This window comes from Prorops nasuta, unplaced genomic scaffold, assembly GCF_024137725.1.
Source record: "Prorops nasuta isolate Cenicafe-Biocafe unplaced genomic scaffold, Cenicafe_Pnas_1.2 PNAS00002, whole genome shotgun sequence".
Taxonomy (NCBI): domain Eukaryota; kingdom Metazoa; phylum Arthropoda; class Insecta; order Hymenoptera; family Bethylidae; genus Prorops; species Prorops nasuta.
Window position 1 is genome coordinate 2027556 of NW_027116799.1, and position 18142 is coordinate 2045697.

General features: G+C 39.6%; 2 protein-coding genes across 7 annotated transcripts; one reads left to right on the plus strand and one right to left on the minus strand.

The window, feature by feature from the left end:
- Positions 1-136: 136 nt before the first annotated feature.
- Roc1a (Regulator of cullins 1a) lies at positions 137-1865 on the plus strand. The gene is made up of 5 exons (XM_066732696.1): positions 137-638; positions 817-844; positions 906-1027; positions 1367-1452; positions 1520-1865. Exons 1-5 carry the CDS (start codon positions 546-548, stop codon positions 1530-1532), a joined length of 342 nt encoding a protein of 113 aa, XP_066588793.1. The 5' UTR covers positions 137-545; the 3' UTR covers positions 1533-1865.
- A 1701-nt stretch (positions 1866-3566) lies between these two features.
- LOC136775539 (proton channel OtopLc-like) lies at positions 3567-12709 on the minus strand. Of its 6 annotated transcripts, none has more exons than XM_066730421.1 (10): positions 12504-12617; positions 11165-11364; positions 10911-11069; positions 9717-9967; positions 9190-9350; positions 8538-9062; positions 7809-8059; positions 6147-6280; positions 5819-6051; positions 3567-5748 (listed from the first exon to the last, which is right to left on the minus strand). In XM_066730421.1, exons 2-10 carry the CDS (start codon positions 11179-11181, stop codon positions 5455-5457), a joined length of 2025 nt encoding a protein of 674 aa, XP_066586518.1. In that variant the 5' UTR covers positions 11182-11364; positions 12504-12617; the 3' UTR covers positions 3567-5454. The 6 variants fall into 6 exon arrangements, with proteins under 6 accessions (XP_066586518.1, XP_066586509.1, XP_066586525.1 ...); XM_066730412.1 differs by having other exon boundaries at positions 11165-11680; positions 12490-12601; XM_066730428.1 differs by having other exon boundaries at positions 12538-12600.
- Positions 12710-18142: the final 5433 nt, after the last annotated feature.

Consider the following 18142-nt stretch of genomic DNA (forward strand, 5'->3'; position numbering starts at 1 on the left):
ACGGTGAAAAAGCTGACAATTGCGTAAATATTAAATCGCTGCGGTGGTAATATGGTTTTAAGAGTTTGGCCGTGTAATTAAGTTATTATATTATATATACATCGGTTAAGGATAAATGATATTTATAATAAACATTGAAGGTTATCAAACTATAAAATGGTGCAAAATTAGAGCTTTTAAGATAACATTAAACATTACTGAAAAAAATGCTATAGTCAAACAATTCAATTCCTGTGTTTCGCCGTTAGAAAATGGGCCTGTATTCAATTTCATTTTTAGTTTCATACCTTTAGTTTCCTAGCATTTCTATAATTAATCATATTGAATATAATAAAATTAATTGCACGTTCAAGAATTAATATGTATTTGTTAACATTCTATTACCATTAGTGAATTGTGTGCAAAAACTTTCACCTCGTTCGTTACTACTGTATTTAAATTTTGCCTAAAAAGTGTAGAAGAACAGAATGAAATTAGATGAAATTTAACGAATCCTGCTTAGGCATCCCGGCTTCCCGCACTGTACTACAACTTAAAATTTAAAAATGGCGTCAGCGATGGAAATAGACGATGAAGACAGTGATTTGACCAGCTCTAGTACACTTAAAGCAGAGAAAAAGCGGTTCGAAGTGAAAAAAGTAATATATTTATCATGAATAAATAATTTTTATTTATAAATTTTGAAAACTAGGTTCTCTATTGTTAGAAAGCTATTTCTAACCTATATTTCGCACAATCATCTTTACGTGTGAACTTTTGTCAAATTATATATTGATTTATATTAATAAAATAACTAATGATACTTCTATTTTTCAGTGGAATGCTGTTGCTCTTTGGGCATGGGGTATGTTTTTCTTTTTATCATATTTTCTTCTTATAGAGTGTTTATCAGATATTGTTTATAGATATTGTGGTTGATAACTGTGCAATCTGCCGGAATCATATTATGGACCTCTGCATCGAATGTCAGGCTAATCAAGCGTCTGCAACCAGTGAGGAATGTACAGTAGCTTGGGGTGTTTGCAATGTATGTTTCTTATTTTTATAACAATTTATATTTTTACAAGGTTACACTTAAATATTGGCATATAGGAATATATTATTTAGGACTGTGGTGCTTCTGCACTTACTACATATTACTGCGGTCAAAAAAATCTTATAATATTGATGATAAACTGTTCTTTTAATTAAATAACTTTCACTGTTCATTAGCAATAAGATTTCTTCTTAACTAATCTCACTCTGTATGTTCAATATGACCATACTGATTGGATGTAGACAAATAACATGAAATCTTCTGTATATTCAGTTCTTAGAGAAATGCTTTGTATATGTAGAAGTAATTAGGTATTAATTGTCTTTGCAGCATGCATTCCATTTCCATTGCATTTCACGCTGGTTGAAGACACGACAAGTCTGCCCATTGGATAATCGTGAATGGGAGTTTCAGAAGTAAGAATTTAATTTTTTTAAAGAAGTGTATTTTTAGATCTTTGTACTGATAACAGTTTATTTTCAGGTATGGTCATTAGCAAAATTTGTCTACAACATTGGAATAAAACTGTGTCATCTTTTACCTTTATTTATGAAGAAATTTTTACAATAAGGATGTAAAAGTTAAAAATCAACTACTTTTATTACTCTATACAATGAAGCGCTTTTGAAATAAAATTAAAATATTGAAAAGCTTTCAAAATTTAACATCAAAAAAGATTATACAGACATGCATATATTATTTAGAAGCCCAGAAAATTGAAAGATTGTTAACTTGTATTATTTTGAACCAACAAATCATATGGTAAAACAAATTATTTTAAGAGTATAATTTTATAGTTCTAAGATTGAAAATAAATAACTTGTAATAACAAAACTTGATTCTCACATATTTAAAATAACTCTGTAATTCAATGGTCATTTTTAGTGAATATCTTGGAATTAATCAATAGTAACACTTTTTCTATGAGTGATAAAGTTGTCATTCTACAAAAATCCTTAATTCTATTGACTAATTGGATTTGATCTGGGGAAGACTACATTTACTTACAGATTTTTCGAAGTAAATATTATTAGTTGCTGCGAGTCACCTTAATTTTTCTGAATTTATTAGTTTTAGTTATAAATAAATTGAATTCCTGGCGGACGATGAAGTCATTGATGAATTTTGAGTTTAGACGGAAGAAGCGTATAATAGACTAAGCTAAATTTTTACCAAAATTTAATGCTTTCGGCAGATACAGAACTATAACTATCAGATAGATAGAGTGTAAGGACGAGGATATATATATGAATTAGATTTTTTGTCGGATCTGAGCATAAAAAGGGATAATTAAATTCTGCGAGGTTAACAGATATTCTTAATAGATGATATCCATTTAAAAGACTCCTATTTTGCTCATCTACTTCTATTACCCTTATCACACTATACGAATTTTATCTGAACATTTCTACCAGGCAAGTATTTGTTAGTCGTGCTTGATACATGATACAACTTTAACTGGAACAATTAGATATCATAAATTGAATCCCTATCAGAGAGAGAGAGAGAGAGAGAGAGAGAGAGAAGTGTTATCAAGATTTTGCACAAAATATTTAATAGTAGAAAAACAACGAATAAACTATCATTTAAGATGTTTATTATCAAATAAAGCCCACGGCAGGGCAGATTAGGCTGCACTTCATACTGGATTATTTGATAGATCTGTAGAACTAATGAAATTTTTACATTTAATATACAGTTGAATCGTTATTGGTTTTCACAAATCTAGCAAGCAACGCAGCACAAAATCTACTATAGTGTGCTGCGGGCTTAACATTCAATCAAGAATAATATTAACTATACTTAAGTATAGATTTTTAGTAACGAATTCGCTTAACTATATCGTGTGGAGTAATTGATGCTCTTGGCATGAATACTTACCTGAGCCGATGAAATGAAATTTAAATAGGATTTTCAGTATTGGTGTTGAAAGGGAAACGGGTGGTAGGGGGAAAACAGAGGGGGAAGGAGGAGCAACCAAGAGTTACGAAGGCCTTATTTCTGGCGGAAACAGAGGTTCTCTCACCCACCACCACCCCTATATTTTGTCCCCTTTCCCTTTATCTCTCCATCTTTCTTCAGTTTCCCCATCAACCTACACAACTGCAAAGATCAATTGAATTGAATTCATTCTCGACCAATCGTCATCGAGATTTACGTTTTTATCCTTAGGGTGAAGGCGTCAATCTCGGTTTAAACGTGTACAGTATAATAGGAAAAACTGCTGCAAATGGTTTCTCCTAGTTTCCTATATAGTATATATGCGTATCTTAATTCGAAGGATTGCTGGATATCTGTGCAGTTTTGCTGCTATATTATTTAAAAAAGTTTCCAAGACTCTGCGGTGAAAGCCATCCATTATCGGTAGCCCCAGTAAATCCGCCAAGTGTTCCAAAGCGCCTCATGCTGCTTCGCGTATACACTATATAGGGTGTACCATTTCAAATAACCTGGACGATAAACGTAAAACTTCGATTAACTTCGTAACTTTGCAAGATATATATTAATCTCTTGGATGTGTCTTTTCTGAGTTTAAAATGAAAAACATTTAAAAAAATGTCTTATAAAAAAGTGAATATCTCTTATAGAGTTACCACGAATAATTAATAGAATTTTATATTTGTCTGAATATATTAAAAGCGCTATATCTTGTACATATACATATATGTCATTCTTTAATTCCTTTTCTCCAATGTTACCTGTTCAAAATCATCTGTAAAAATCCCGCTGTCAAACCCGACCTATGAAGCAAAATAGGTCATTTCTAAGCTTTTCAGCATAGAACGATAGAAACGTGTGCTAGAATAGATTTTGTTAGGGAGAAGGAAGTGGGGGAGGAGGGTGTATATATTTTGAAGGAAAAAAGATAAATATAAGACCGGTATACAAACACACATGGACATTCGAAAGGAGAATCAACAGTGTGTGGTAGAGTTTTGTGAATTCAATTTAGCACGAAACTGACTAGTAGTGTATACACTATTGACTATAGCAACAGAGCACTCTCCGGATGTTATAGGCGGAATTATTCGATCGAGCGGAGGCTTAATTAATAGTTGCCAATTAAATCTAATAACGATGCCGTTTAATCTGTAATTACGCTCTATTTTCGGTGCAGACGTGCGGCAACCAGCCAGAGAAGATTCCTCGTTGTTTCCTATGTATCGAGAGATGAGTTGTCGGTATGCAGAGATGATAAATCCTGGTCAGATTGACGAACAAAAGAAAACTGCTGTCGAACACTGTAAGATGGTAGTCCTGAAACTGTGCTTTTTTGTTGTCTTAACCGTTTACCTTATTTAGGCTATATTGTATCTTAATATTCTATAGTATACCAGTGTCATTTTGTAACGGCGGAACGAAGATATTGTTTTATTCGACTATAGCCCTTCATGTCACCATATTTCATTTAATTGTGTGTCAGACGTAGGTAGTTGAAAAAAAATGATAAAGGTAGAAAAAGTTACCCTTTCTTTTGCCTTCAGAATTTAGTTATTTCAATACTAGCCTTATTGCATGCATACGATATCGTGTTAAATTATGCTTTTACTTGGTTTTATGACGTTTTCTTATATTTACTTGGTAAGAAAATTGTTTTCTTTTTTGCCTTTCTCAGGTAGCGGACGTCGTGGACGTCGCGGACGATCGAATGTGGTTTTGAGAATTGGTTTGACCTAGATTGATGTCGCGTACTGGATATATAGTGAGGGTTGAGTCTCGAAGCTGGAAATTTCGGGAAGGCAAGTGCTTTCAGGGGGTTTGCGTTGTGTGTTCTTGGCCGATGAATGCGGGAGGGTTCGATAGGCTAAGTAAATCGTCGGCCTTTGGACCGGGAGCAGACTCTCTGGAGTAGGATGCTAGATGGCGAGAGGGAAGAGAGGAGGCGGTTGGTGGAGCTAGCAGGAGCAACAAAGGGTTGACTAAGAGCCCTTCATGGAGCACTCACTCGATGCTCGAAGCATCGCCGCACCTCTGTCAGCCGGGCCGGGCTTCCTCCTCCATGACGTGATTGCCACCGAAATGTATTTACCGTAAACCGTATCAAACTGTCGACAGCACTGCATGGTCTCGTATATATACGTATTGCAGCTAGCACTCTGATAAAATAAGTATACTGTGCGGTTCTCTGCCTAGCAATCTCCAACCTCGCCAAACCCTCTTCTTCCCTTTCGACAGATTGACGAGTTTATACACGTAATTATTGTTCTAACACGTGTCTGCTGTCTCTCTGATACACGATGAGATAGTTGCGACTGTTGACAGAGAGAAAGAGTGAGACGAGACTTCTCTTCTCTCCTCTCGAACTGACGAGCTTCTATCTACATTCTACCACTCTATGTCCACTACCAGTATGGGCAGTATGTACTATTTCTTCTCTATTCAGTCTAACCTAATCTTACACTATTCTACGCAATTGTTTACGAGGCAAGTGCGCCATCTATCTCTGCTGGTCGGTACTTGTAGCAACTCTTCCACACCTCAAACAGACAGATGGCAGAGTGGAATCTGTAAAATATGACAAGAGGCATCGAAACGTGAGTGATGATTGTCCAAGCCCACACGCCGAAGAACCGAAGATGGTCCGGTCTGACCATTGCTCGTGATTTTTCCAATGTGTTTACCGTCCACAGTGCTATATTGACCACTATAAGGAAGGTTATCAGCTCTTTGCCTGGTTTTTCCTTTCTAGTGCAACGTCTTCTCCAGGCTATCTGTGTAATTTTTGTTTATTTTGAAATTGCAGGCAACGTTTAGAAAATTCAACGAGGGATAAATACGTACCTTGACCAGTAAAGTTTGACACGTGCTTTGTATGAGAGCCGTCATATCCGCAACAAGGGATAATGCCCAAGTAGGACCCATGGTCAGTATTCCGCCGACAACCCCGAACAAACAGTGCAAGTAGACACCTGCTTGCGCCGCAGTTAATAATGTCGCATCCAGATGTGGAGGCTTGACGGCCTTATGCTGCAAGTTCTGGAGTTTCAATGCTCCGGCGATGGCCACTATGGTACCTGGATCCAAAGTAATTTATAGCAGTATAATCCTCAGCTGCGAATCATGGCGAAGAAGAAGCACCTCCGCCCTCATTTAACTTTTCAGACCTTACTCAAGATCAATATAGCAGCTTCCAGGGCTGTCACCTGCTGAATCGCCATTTTTGGCTTGGCTTCCTTCAAAACGAAGAACATTATCAGACTGAGAATCGTCGCTGCTATTATCAGAATTCCTCCAAAGAGACCTCTGTCATAAAAACATTCAAAAATCGTTCAAACTATATCATTCATTAACTACAACTTTATGGTGTTAGTAATACATTTGCTGTCTTTCTTCTTGGATTAATGTGTATTATCACATATACAAAGGGTTTTTTTCTAAAATGGTATAAGCATATTTGGTTTCATGGGGTATATATGTGGTGTGAATGCTCAATGGCATTTTGCATCCAGGCTATTAATTATATTCAAATTATGTAATATAAATTTGAATATATATATATATATATATGCAAAAGAATATTTCTTTCTTTTATTTTTACGTGGATTTGCGTCGTTGAGCAACGACCGGAGGGCGTTCTATCGGACTGAAATGACAATTTTAAATCTTTCTCCTTACAATGCGTTCTAACATTCTGCATGAACCTAAAATTTAAGAAAATTAAAAAGGTTAATAATAAACATAGTTTCTTGTTATTTATTTGTAAAAGGAGAAATGGGAATTTTTTCAAAATAATTTTATGAAAGAGTTTAAATTTTTATTTGCTTCTATGATTAGACCGTTCTGAGTAGTTGCTATGCTTCGTCGCACTTGGAACTGTTTACTTATATATTAACCTTTAGATGACCGCTATGCTTTTATATGGCGTCATGCCTTAACATGTACATATTTGTCATTATTGAACCTGTACTGAAAACTCCAGCAGTCACTATCATGTGGGTACTATTATGTTTTACCATTTTTAACAGGCCAAGTCGTTTAAGGGTTTAGACGAAACACATCGAAAATTATTTATGCACGTTTATCTAAGTTTAGAAAGGGTCATTGGACCTCCAAATTGTATTAGCTTTAGTGTTAAATACTCAAGTTTGTTATGTACACATAATATATTATACTAATTAATCTGAATTTAAAAAAACTGTGTTGTATCATCTCTCGAAGATAATTCTGTGTAAAAAAAGGATTTAATGTATCGGACGAGTGGGGGGCAAACGCGATTAGTTGAGAAACAATAATTATATTAAACTAAAAAAGAGGAAAGAGGAAAGAGGAAAGAGGAAAGAGAAAAGTGAAATTTTAGAGTTTTAAGATTTGCCCCCCAATCATAATAATTTATATACATATATATAGGGTGCAAGCTTTCGAGGGGAGAGGAGCAGTAGTATAATAAAGAATTTCCCTGCTTCCCGCGCGCAATTGATTGTTGATTTTTTAATTGGCGAATGAGCTAGAGGATACACTGTGGGGAGTTAGTCTGTGCTAGGCAAGCTCTACTTGGAACTTCCAGACCATCAGACGCGCCTTTTCATTGGTCGATTAAAAACTATAAAATATGTCAACAATGAATTGGGAGAGGAAAAAATGTATTGTACATGTTGAATTTGCCAAAGAATCTATATGATTTGAGTAGCATCGAGGCTGAATTAAAAAGCTTCTAGAGGTTTTATAGCAAGTGCATGGAAATTTGAGGGAATGCAGTTAAATATATAGGGGAAGAGGGAGGATTGCGCAATATAGCTGCGTTATATTAGCAAAAAAAATAGGCTTAGTATACCTGTGTGCACTACTGCAGTCAATGCTGAGCTGATGCAGGGATCTGGCTGGACTCTCGCTCTTTGAGACGGGTCTTTCATCCACTCTCTTCCACATCTCGAAGAGTATCACCGCGCAAATTAGACTGAATTCAATGGTGCAAGGGAAAAGGAACGGGCTGGCATTTCTCAGTAGAGACTTGAGAATCCCCTGGTCCCCTTCGTACGCGTGACCCAATTGATCGATCTCGTGTTGCGTCTCTTCAACCAGTGCCTTCGAAAAGCCAATATTTTTGCCAGAAAGAAAGAAAGAAAAGAAAAGAGACTTACTCGCATGGAATAACCCGCGAAATCGGATAAATTGCTCGAAAGCCTTGTTAGAAATTCTCTCTTATCGTATATACGTATATATTATATATATATATATATAGGAAAATTAGGCTACAGGTCCATTCGCGCCAGGACGAATCCTCGGTACCATTTTCACCGTGGATAAACAATAATGCCTTATGCATGGAAAATATTGAGATTTCCCTATTAATAATTATGCCCTATGAGAGAATCGAGAGTATCAGACTGATGATATATAGACACCCGAAAGATCGAGGTAAGTTGACGCGCCGCTAAATGATCGATGCAGTTTTAAGATTGGGATACGAGAGATTTGGACCATGCAGTTTGCGAATTTGTGTTTTTAGCTGAATGGAGGCTATCTGGTGGCCGGAGTCACTGGATGGAGACTAAACAAGTACCTGCAGCCACTCGCAGAGGTTCGTCGCTATCATGTGCATCAGGCCTAATTTGGCGAGAGCGCTGTGTCTCGTTAACTCGAGATTCTTGCTGTTGAGGAATATGAAGTGCATCTGTGCCGTGACCAGGAGCAGCCGGGCTCCCGGTGTAATCGCCCTGTACGGCCCGGAAGCTATTTCCGCTCCAATTTGCAATCCGGTAAATACCAATGAACCAGCACCGAATCCCACTGCGCCCAGCCTCAGACAAAAGCTGCCATATTGCTGCGCCTGCAGAAATAACACAACAATTATATTTCTATGTATTATACTCATTTCATTTTCATTATTTGCGCAGACCCCCCTAGAAAATTGAGAAAAAGTATCCAATTCCAGGAAAATTAATACCTGATTGATTTTGTAGCCCTTTGCATCGAAGATAAAACATTCTTGCTTTTCGGTTTTTCTTCTCGCTTTGTTTCTCAGCACTGTGATGTACATGGTAATGACGAAAATGACACTGGCTAAATAGAGGTACAAATAAAAGCCCTGAAAAAGATAAAAAGACTCGAAATCAAGCTGTTGGACAAAAATTCGTACAAGGTATAATGGGCACTTATTATATTATCTTATATATATATATATATATATATAGGACAAATGGATCCGGTCGAACCTCGTCCAAGGCTATTGGCACTTTGTGGCTAACGCTTGCAGTTACTGGTATAGCTATCCCCACAACTATCAATAATTTTGCGTACAACGTGCTGATGGTTGAAACGAGCTCTCCGTGTTGCTTCTCGCGTTTTACCTTTAATTCTGTTGTTGGTACTCTTCCTAAAAGATCAAAGGGCGTTTCTTTTAAGAAATTGAAGAAATTGTAGAAATTGAACCGTTTCTACAAGGTTAACATAATTGTAAATAATCCACATGAAAGACCTACATATATATAACTTGAGATTGATAACCCGTAAAAAAAAGGTCTTTGACAAATTGTAGGATGACATTATATAAAAAGATAAAGAAAAAATTGCGTCACCGCGTAAAACGTATACGCCTATCGCGCGCAGATTCGTCCATGCAGTTGACTTGGAGCGCAGCAAGTTTTTCATTAGTTTTTCTCGATCGCTTACAAATTGACATTATAGCAACGGTTTGCTCTTAGAGAATTTTCACATTAGATTGATATATGTATATAGAGACTTTTCTTTGGCTCGAAGGTTGTCAAGGATCCAGCAGCGGTGTTGACAGGTGTGAGTTGCAAGAGATTCGGATGAATTTTCCGATCAAAATTTTTGCACCGATCCTCATCCGGCTTTTCTCCTCGATTCTGAGATAATCGCAGTGATATCGGTAGACCGGCATTTGCCGAGGAATGTCCTTGGAGGAAGTCTTGATCCTGCGGTACACAGGACGGCAGTGACATATTGCTGCCTATCCCGGAAATCAGTGCCCTACGCGATAAAGAACGGTAGTATATAGATTTTCATCCAACTCCCTCATCCACCATACGCGCCCGCTATTGCCATCCACCCTCGCATAATAATAATAATAGGGGCAGAGAGAGAAAGGGAAAGAGAGACGCAACACGCACCGCATATACATTTTTATAAACAGGCTATAATTCCCGCGCACCAAAGGGTAAAACCAGCGCTTATCTAATGTGGAGTGTGCAGGTACGACACGCGCTAACACGCCTTAAAAAAGAACCATTGTTCAAACGAGTCGCGCGAATCTGCAACTATATACGAAATATTCAAAAGGCCCTGAATTACCAAAATTTCTGCACGACAATCGTCATCCCTCGATCCCACTTGCAATTTTCTGCCAGCTATGGTGTCTAAACCATTGATATTCTTTCTATACACGAATTTCAATAGCAAATAATTTAATTCCTCCGAGAGGAGTGAACAAGAAATTTATAGTGTATATAGATCTACGATTATTTATAATAATTAATTTCTCCACGCGTGGATAATATGAAAATGTTATAGAAATAATTCTCTCGAAAGTCGATAGAGTCAATTGATTTCTTGTATAAATATTGGTAGAAATAATGTGCTGCAGTCGAGCCTTATTATCAAAGTTTCACAGTACTTTATATAGTATATATATTGTTCTCGATACTAGCGATTAAATTCTACGCCCGATAGATAAATAGTTTGGAGGAAGATGCTATCAGGTGTTCCGTTTCTACTGTGCCTGCATGGCCAGTGCCAATAAGGCGATAAGAGATCTGGTAGAATTTCCAACAGTTACACGCGTGCGTCCGTCCATCCCTTACAATAATATATATCTATATGCGGTAATTGCGTGGGAGAGTTTCTTTTGCATCGGATAAAATTTAGCCTAGCGATAAAAGAATGAGTAAAGAAATGAAGGAAAATAGTTGATTACCCGATGAGAGCTCTTCTGTGATTGATAACGGCGTTGAGAGACATGCTTTGTATTCGAAGACTGTCGGCAGTTCTACCTCCTCGTAAACGCGCGAAACTCTTCTCTTCCGTATCTGGGCCGGAGAACTGCTTTCCGGAAGTTCGCTCCTCGAAGCTTTCGCTACAATTAATACATATGTTACAGGTCGATATGCACGTATCAGTGCATGGGAGCTTTAGAGAATTTCATTCTTGGACTCGTATATATATATATACTTGGATATGGACGCCATGATGGAGAAATTCCTGGATTTTCCTTATTTTTTCCGCAGGAAAATAACTGCGGCTAAGAGAGTGGCGCGGAAGGTTCGAAGGGCAACGAGTCCTATCGAGTTTTTGCCTCGGCGAGAAAGCTACATGTATATGTACATGTATGCATGTGCGTATTGTCACCCGCTCTGGCTCGTTCACTCCATCTATATAAGCGCGGCGCGGCGTGGGCGACGCGTCGTGCAACAATCGTTTTCGTTTATTCACCGACTATATATAATATACGTCGAAGTTTGCAGTTAGCACGAATAAGAAGAACGGCGCGAGATATTTGCTCGGCTGTTCTCGCTTGGTAACTTGCGAAATTATTCCTCGGGAAATTCGTCCCCTCTGAATTTTTAGCAGGCCAACTTTTTACCGCGTAGTCACTCTCCCTCCTCCTTTACATACTGCCTAAATCCTGTCTTATGCTTTGCTTATATACCCTATATATATAGGTACTCGCTGCCTTCGACATAAAGTCTCATTTTTGGAAAACGATTAATTCTCTCTCTCTCTCTCTCTCTCTCGCTTTTAGAATTTATTTATTAGTAGCCGGAAATACGCGCTCCACGGTCATGCACACGCGTCATATTAATTCTGCCGAAGGAATCAAAGCTTTTCAGGAGTTATCGTGCGTGTTTACTTTCTCTTCGACTCTCGTCGCGAGCAATTTGTGCGAAAAGGTGTCACGTCGCCTCGTCAATTTAATTCACTCGGTCTTAATTGCTGCGTGAAAAAGATAAACTATGGAAAGAAAAAGAAGAAAGAATAAGAGGGATATATTGCACGTAATATAGACTGTTCCGATTCCGATGACAAAATCGAGAATAGCCGTGAAAAACGACACGATTGATCTCTTTTGACAACAGCAGTATATAATACACATATATAATTATAGCTACGAATTAGTCAGTCCGTTCATCGAGGGTAGATTTACAAAAGTTTCGTCGTCTATCCGTGCATTCTTTCGAGTTAACTGATAAAATATGGGAGAGGGAGAGAGAGAGAGAGAGAGATAGTAGAGAGAGATTAACAAATTCGAGACTGATGGAAAGAAGCGCATTTATCATGCCAAGTATAGTAATTATATAACTAACGGCCGGTACGTGGAAGGGCCTAAAAATTCTTGTGCGAAAATGGACTGATGTTTGATTTATAATTGCAAGCGATTGGCAAGTGACGATCCGATGTTAATAGTGGAGAATTTAATACGTATATATATATATATATATATATGTATATATAGGTATATCGATGAGGGGAGTAACGCGGGTAGCTGCAGTCTATACTTTGCGTTCTAAACCTATAAAACTGAGTTTTGCAAACTGTATATGAACGGTTGGCGAACGCGACGAGTTGATTAAAATTGCAACGTAACGAAGCGATTTCCGCCGGTGCATATAGCAACTTATGTTCCGTACCGACTATTCCGTTGAGACTGACTGACTGTCGATGGGATGGGCTACTTGGCTGCCCCTGCGACGCTGCACGGCTACACGGGTACACGGCTACATGCATGCAGCCTTACCATACGCGCGTATCACGGAACAAAAAATTCTCTGTCACGTGCGCCGAGGAAACATTATTAGCAGCTCTGGCATCATCGTCGATCATCGAGTTCGACCTTGAATCTTTCTGCGATGATCTTTACCTATATAGCTCGACATTGTCTTCCATCAATGTTATCTTCCTTGTTGCAGCCGAGATCCACATCGGGATCATGCTATTTTCAGAATATAAGCTAACTGGAATAGAGAACTTGTACTGGCTGTTCGTTATTATATTCAAAGAACAACTTTCAATATCGGCAAGAGTTTTCCAATTGTTGCCGCGGCGCGGGGAATAAGAAGTGCAAAAGAGAAATTTGCAAATAACATTATTTTTTGCGAAAACTGTGCAATTAGATTTGGGGAGAAACCATACTCTGTAATGTCGCGCTAGTACATTGGCTTGCAGACACCTTTTGATTATTCAAGACAAATAATCCATACTCTTAATTGCAGGTATCGAATCGCGTAAGAGAATGCGATTGATTGCTCTGGCAAATGCCAGCTAAATATATAGAGAAAGTAAAAATTTCGTCCAAGAGGTTTTACACGAATCCACGGAGAATCGATGCGATCGTTGATAAAAATGTTAATCGGAGGACGGTACATATTGGCTGCTGTACTGCAGGGGTGTAGTGCATAATTTTACGATACTTTTACGAGAGAGAGAGAGAGAGAGAGAGAGAGAGAGAGACGATCTTGCAACGATGAGCGTAACGAATACGAACGAGCCGGTTAAGTGGACCGTAAACTGATAATGAAACCTGTATCAACGTGCTCGCGCGGAGCACCTCGAAATATTTGCCGAAACATTTCGAAAATTTAGATCGTTCCTGCTAAACGATACTAATGGCACGGCTGGCTGATACTGGTTAGCATCGAAGCCCTGATTAACGTATGTACGATCCGTATATATGTTACGTTTACGATCGGTTCAACAAATCCTTTGGATCAGTAACTCGTGACTTTCGTTATTGCTTGCCGATCGGTCAAGTATATCGACATCTTAATACCTTTTCGACCAATATCAATTTGCATATCAATTAAGAGATACTTATTTTCTATTGTCTGTTAAAATCCTTTTAAGCTCAGGGATTTACCCCACTACATATAATAGTTTTATTGCTCTAGATATATATATATATATATATACCCGCAGTAGAAGGTTTCTGCAAGGGTTTCCCGTGGAGAATGTAAGGGTCTCTCGAAGAAATTGGCAGAAAAAATTATTGGTCTCTGTTGGCCAGGTGAAATTCTTCGGATTCTCTTCTGGTTTTCTACTGCGAGTGTGATGGTGGGTGCATGGAGAAGGAAATCGGGGGTGAGTTAGGCAGGCAGGCAGACGAGTATGGCAGCAACCGGATGCGAGTTGGCTGCTCATCTACATCAGCAAGCCCCTTTCCCCTTTGCCCTTCAGCCAACCAGTTCTTCTCGCGGGGGCGGTACTGGGGGAACCGGAAGTGCCCGGATATGAGTTTCCGGCGCGGACAATTTGCAAGGCGAAATTGAATGATCGACTCCGATAACCGTCGCCGGCGTCTCTCGCTGCTTCTGCCTGTGCTCTCCGTCCCCCCCCCCCCCTCTCTCTCTCGAATCCCGAATCGTCGATGTATATATATATATATATAGGCATCGCAACGCCAGGTGGCCCGTCGCCATTACGACCATTCGTTACCGTCTCTCATTACCGTTCTCTCTCTCTCTCTCTCTCTCCCTGGGCCACTCTTCCATTTACGAACAAGGATCGACACGGCCGTGGTCCAACGTAGAAAACTCCAACCAATTATTTTCTCGCCAATTTTACCTTTCCTCCCCCTCCTCTTTCTTCCTGCTGCAGTTCTTCTTCCACTATCAATCCCCTCGTGCTCTCTCACTGTTCGAACCATCAAAGATTTGCGTCTTATATAAAAACTTTTCGCTTTTCTTTCCTAGTCGTTTCCCTTATATCATTCTGCGTCAAAAAAATACTAATTCTTATTACACGATCGAAGCACGTTTTATTATATATATATCTTAATTGGCTACATATTTCATCAACGAATAATAATGTGTATATATCACGCTTACACTTGGTGCATGGAATAAAATTCTTGCATCACCGCGTTTTAATATTGAAAAGATCAAGAGCTAAAACCTTTAATTTCGTGAATTTTGAATATCGATCCGTTTCGTCATCTTCGTTCTCGATATAGCATTTTTGATTTGTATTTGAGCTTGTACAGCCTTGCGCTATCAAGTTTTTCGATGAATCCTTCAACTGACAGCACACGCTGCAGAGACGAGCAATTTTTCGCGACGAATGAATTTTCTCGTAGCTGCATGATTATCGCTAAATCAGAGACAATAATTAATGACTATATATATCATCAGTGATCCCAGCAATCTGTCCCATAACGCGCACGTGGCGGTCAAATTCATTGAAATTCAAGAGGGGGAATAGTTGATACAACGTGGTTATAGTACATTACGCTCGGTTACGGGTGGCAGGAAGGGGTTTAACGGTAATGGAAATGGTGGCATGGTGGGACGGACGAGGACGAGGACGAAGAGGACGAGGAGGACGTCGACGACGCTCAGTTTTCAATTGCCAAAACGGTCGAGTGATTCCGGCCGCGCGTACCATCGGCCGTTTTTCGACGTGGCAAAAGCGAGGTGCAAAACAAAAAATCCCAGCTAAATGGGAGAGAGAAAGCTATAAAGTCAGAATGGGTGCGCGATTTAACTGGAGAGTTGGGCGAACGAGCAGCTTGAGTGGGCACTGCACTCGATACTCGTCCCGTTCTCTGCAACACTGTCTATTGGAAAATTTATTCCAATATTTTCAATTAAAGTTAGACAATGGCGTGTTTGATAACGCGTTGGATGTTTGGTCGCTCTAGTTGCGACGCTAAAAATAATATAGCACGCGCCAATGATCAGGAGTTTCAGCGATGTCGACATGGACGAAGCTGACGGTGGATGTTGATTCCAGGGATGCTTTTCAATGACGGTTTAGGAACAATGTAGCATTTTCATTCTGCCATGAGAAGGGGGTGAGCTTAGATGGGAAGGAGGGGGGGGGGGGGTGAGGGTGCTTCTTACAACATCCTACAATTCAAATCAAATTTTCTCAGTGCTTTTTACAACGCATTCATCAAAATCTCTCACATATATATAAATATAAATATCTCTATTTTTACAATGTGCGATCATTCCATAAGACCCTAATTAATGTAACATGTATAAAAACTCCCCCCTCCCCCCCTCTTACCCATAAAAAACTTTTAACAAGAAAAATACTCGTTTCGCTTCGTTTCGTATATACATATACATTTTCTCTCTCTCTCTCTCTCTCTCTCTCTCCCTATAAATAGAGTTGCCCTGCTCCTCAATTGAACAATCGTATCTAAAATAATGGATATGTAGGTAACACCTCTGTAGTATATATGAAAAAGTAGAGCTTCTTGAAAGCTTCGCCAGTCCCCGTTGACGCTGTCCGAGTTTATACAGTGTTTCGTGATCGAACTGTCCGAACAAATCATAGTTCTGTCCAACGCACGTTGCCAACTGCTATTTCTCTCTGGAAGCTTACCTCACGGAGTACTCTCACTCACCGCTCAGGCTCACGGACGCATCGAGCCGGAGACACGCGCACACAGAAACGCTGCTCGTCCATGGAGAACCGGACACGAGCTTGCTATGCTAACGCAAGAGGCTATGACAGCTCTCGTGACAGCCGCGTGACATTTGCGGCCATTTCATCGCACAGATATATATAATTATCGCATTCTGCGTGTCTTCCACTATATTGATGACGAGGCTGTGTGTGCCTTTTGTCCCGTACAGCCTATATATGTATATAATGTTACAAGAGCAAGAATCCTTCGCTTCGATATAGACAGGTGCAGTCACGACAGCTACCGTACATAAATATAAAAATATATACAAGTGTGTGTGTGTACATACCTATAACTTATTGTTAATCGAGTAACGTTTTTAAGGTAGGTGCAATTGGCAGAGGTAAATTGCTAGATGACCAAAACGCGGAGTGGTTGAAGGATGGCAGAGGCGAAGAGGGAGAGGAGGGGGGATAAGTTGCTTCGCCGACGCGACGGGCGATATTAGAGCGAGATTTTCTGCCTCTAATCTGACTTTGCTGTGGAAGATATAGATATATATATATATAGATTGAAGCGTTTCCATTGAAGCGTGGTGTCTCTCGCACAATGGCCACGGTTCACCATTGCCCTATCCTATTATTTCATCGAGTCGTCCCTTTTCCTACTGCCGAGTGCTGCGAGGGCGGCCTTCCGCTTGCTCGTCTAGCTCGCGAAATGCAACGTTCAGCCGGGCCTCTGCCCTGTTCGGCCTTGCCGCGCCGCGCTCGCGCCCCCTCTCGATTCCACTCACACACTCGCGGAAGTTCGGAACTGAGCGGCTGCGAGCGTCTCTCGCCAAGCCACGACGCGCCTTCCAGCCAGCCCGGCCTCTATTCTGTATTTCACGTTATTAAGGATCATCCTGCCACCGTGCTCGCTACCTCACTACGCCAATCAATTTTCCTCTTCCTTACACACACGCGCACAAGCTGCTCGAGCTATTCTCTCGCTATATAGGGTAGAAACGTATACGCATGTATGTTCGTATTAAAAACTCCCGAAGGGTAGCCCTCTGCTAAAATAATGCCAAAGGTGAGTAACGCTATATAGCTCTTATATTATGTAAGGAGCATCTCGATCCTCCTCCTCGCCCAAAGAAGATTCTGATCATATCAGTTCCTGGATTACCCTATATTCTCGATGCGTGATAAAAATCCACTGCGTTTTCAAGCCGGCTGAATTTGCGTCGAGCTGACATCATTGCGCGGGAACCAATCGATTTCAGGAAATCTGATAAGCGAGATGAAATTTCGTGGCATTCGCCGTGGGATTTAATTTGCTTCATTGTGCTTCCATTTGTTCCCCTATTCGAAAAATTATCAGTTGTATACGTGTGTGTGTGTATATATATATATATATATATATATACTAACCATTGATTTGTGAACACGTCCGAGATTTTGCACTTGCCTCTTTTATTATGAAAAATGCATTTATTGGCTTCACAAATGGTTCGAGCTTCTTTCGTACGTGTGTGCGTGTTCGTGTGCGTGTCTCTCCCTTGAAGGAGAATCGCTAAGTCGATTTTCACTGAAAATTATAAGAATAATCGGCGGATCGTGCTTAGGTTAATGTTTTGCCCATTTTTTTTACATGTAAAGAGGGTGGGAGAGCGATAATTAGTATCGTAATGGGGAGTCGAATTCGTTGGACTGCAGCATATCGCACATTTATTTTTCTAACCGGAGAGACTGCGTATACCTATAGCGTGCGTCGATTATCACATTTTTTTTGTCGAGGGTTCCGCGCATTTCAGG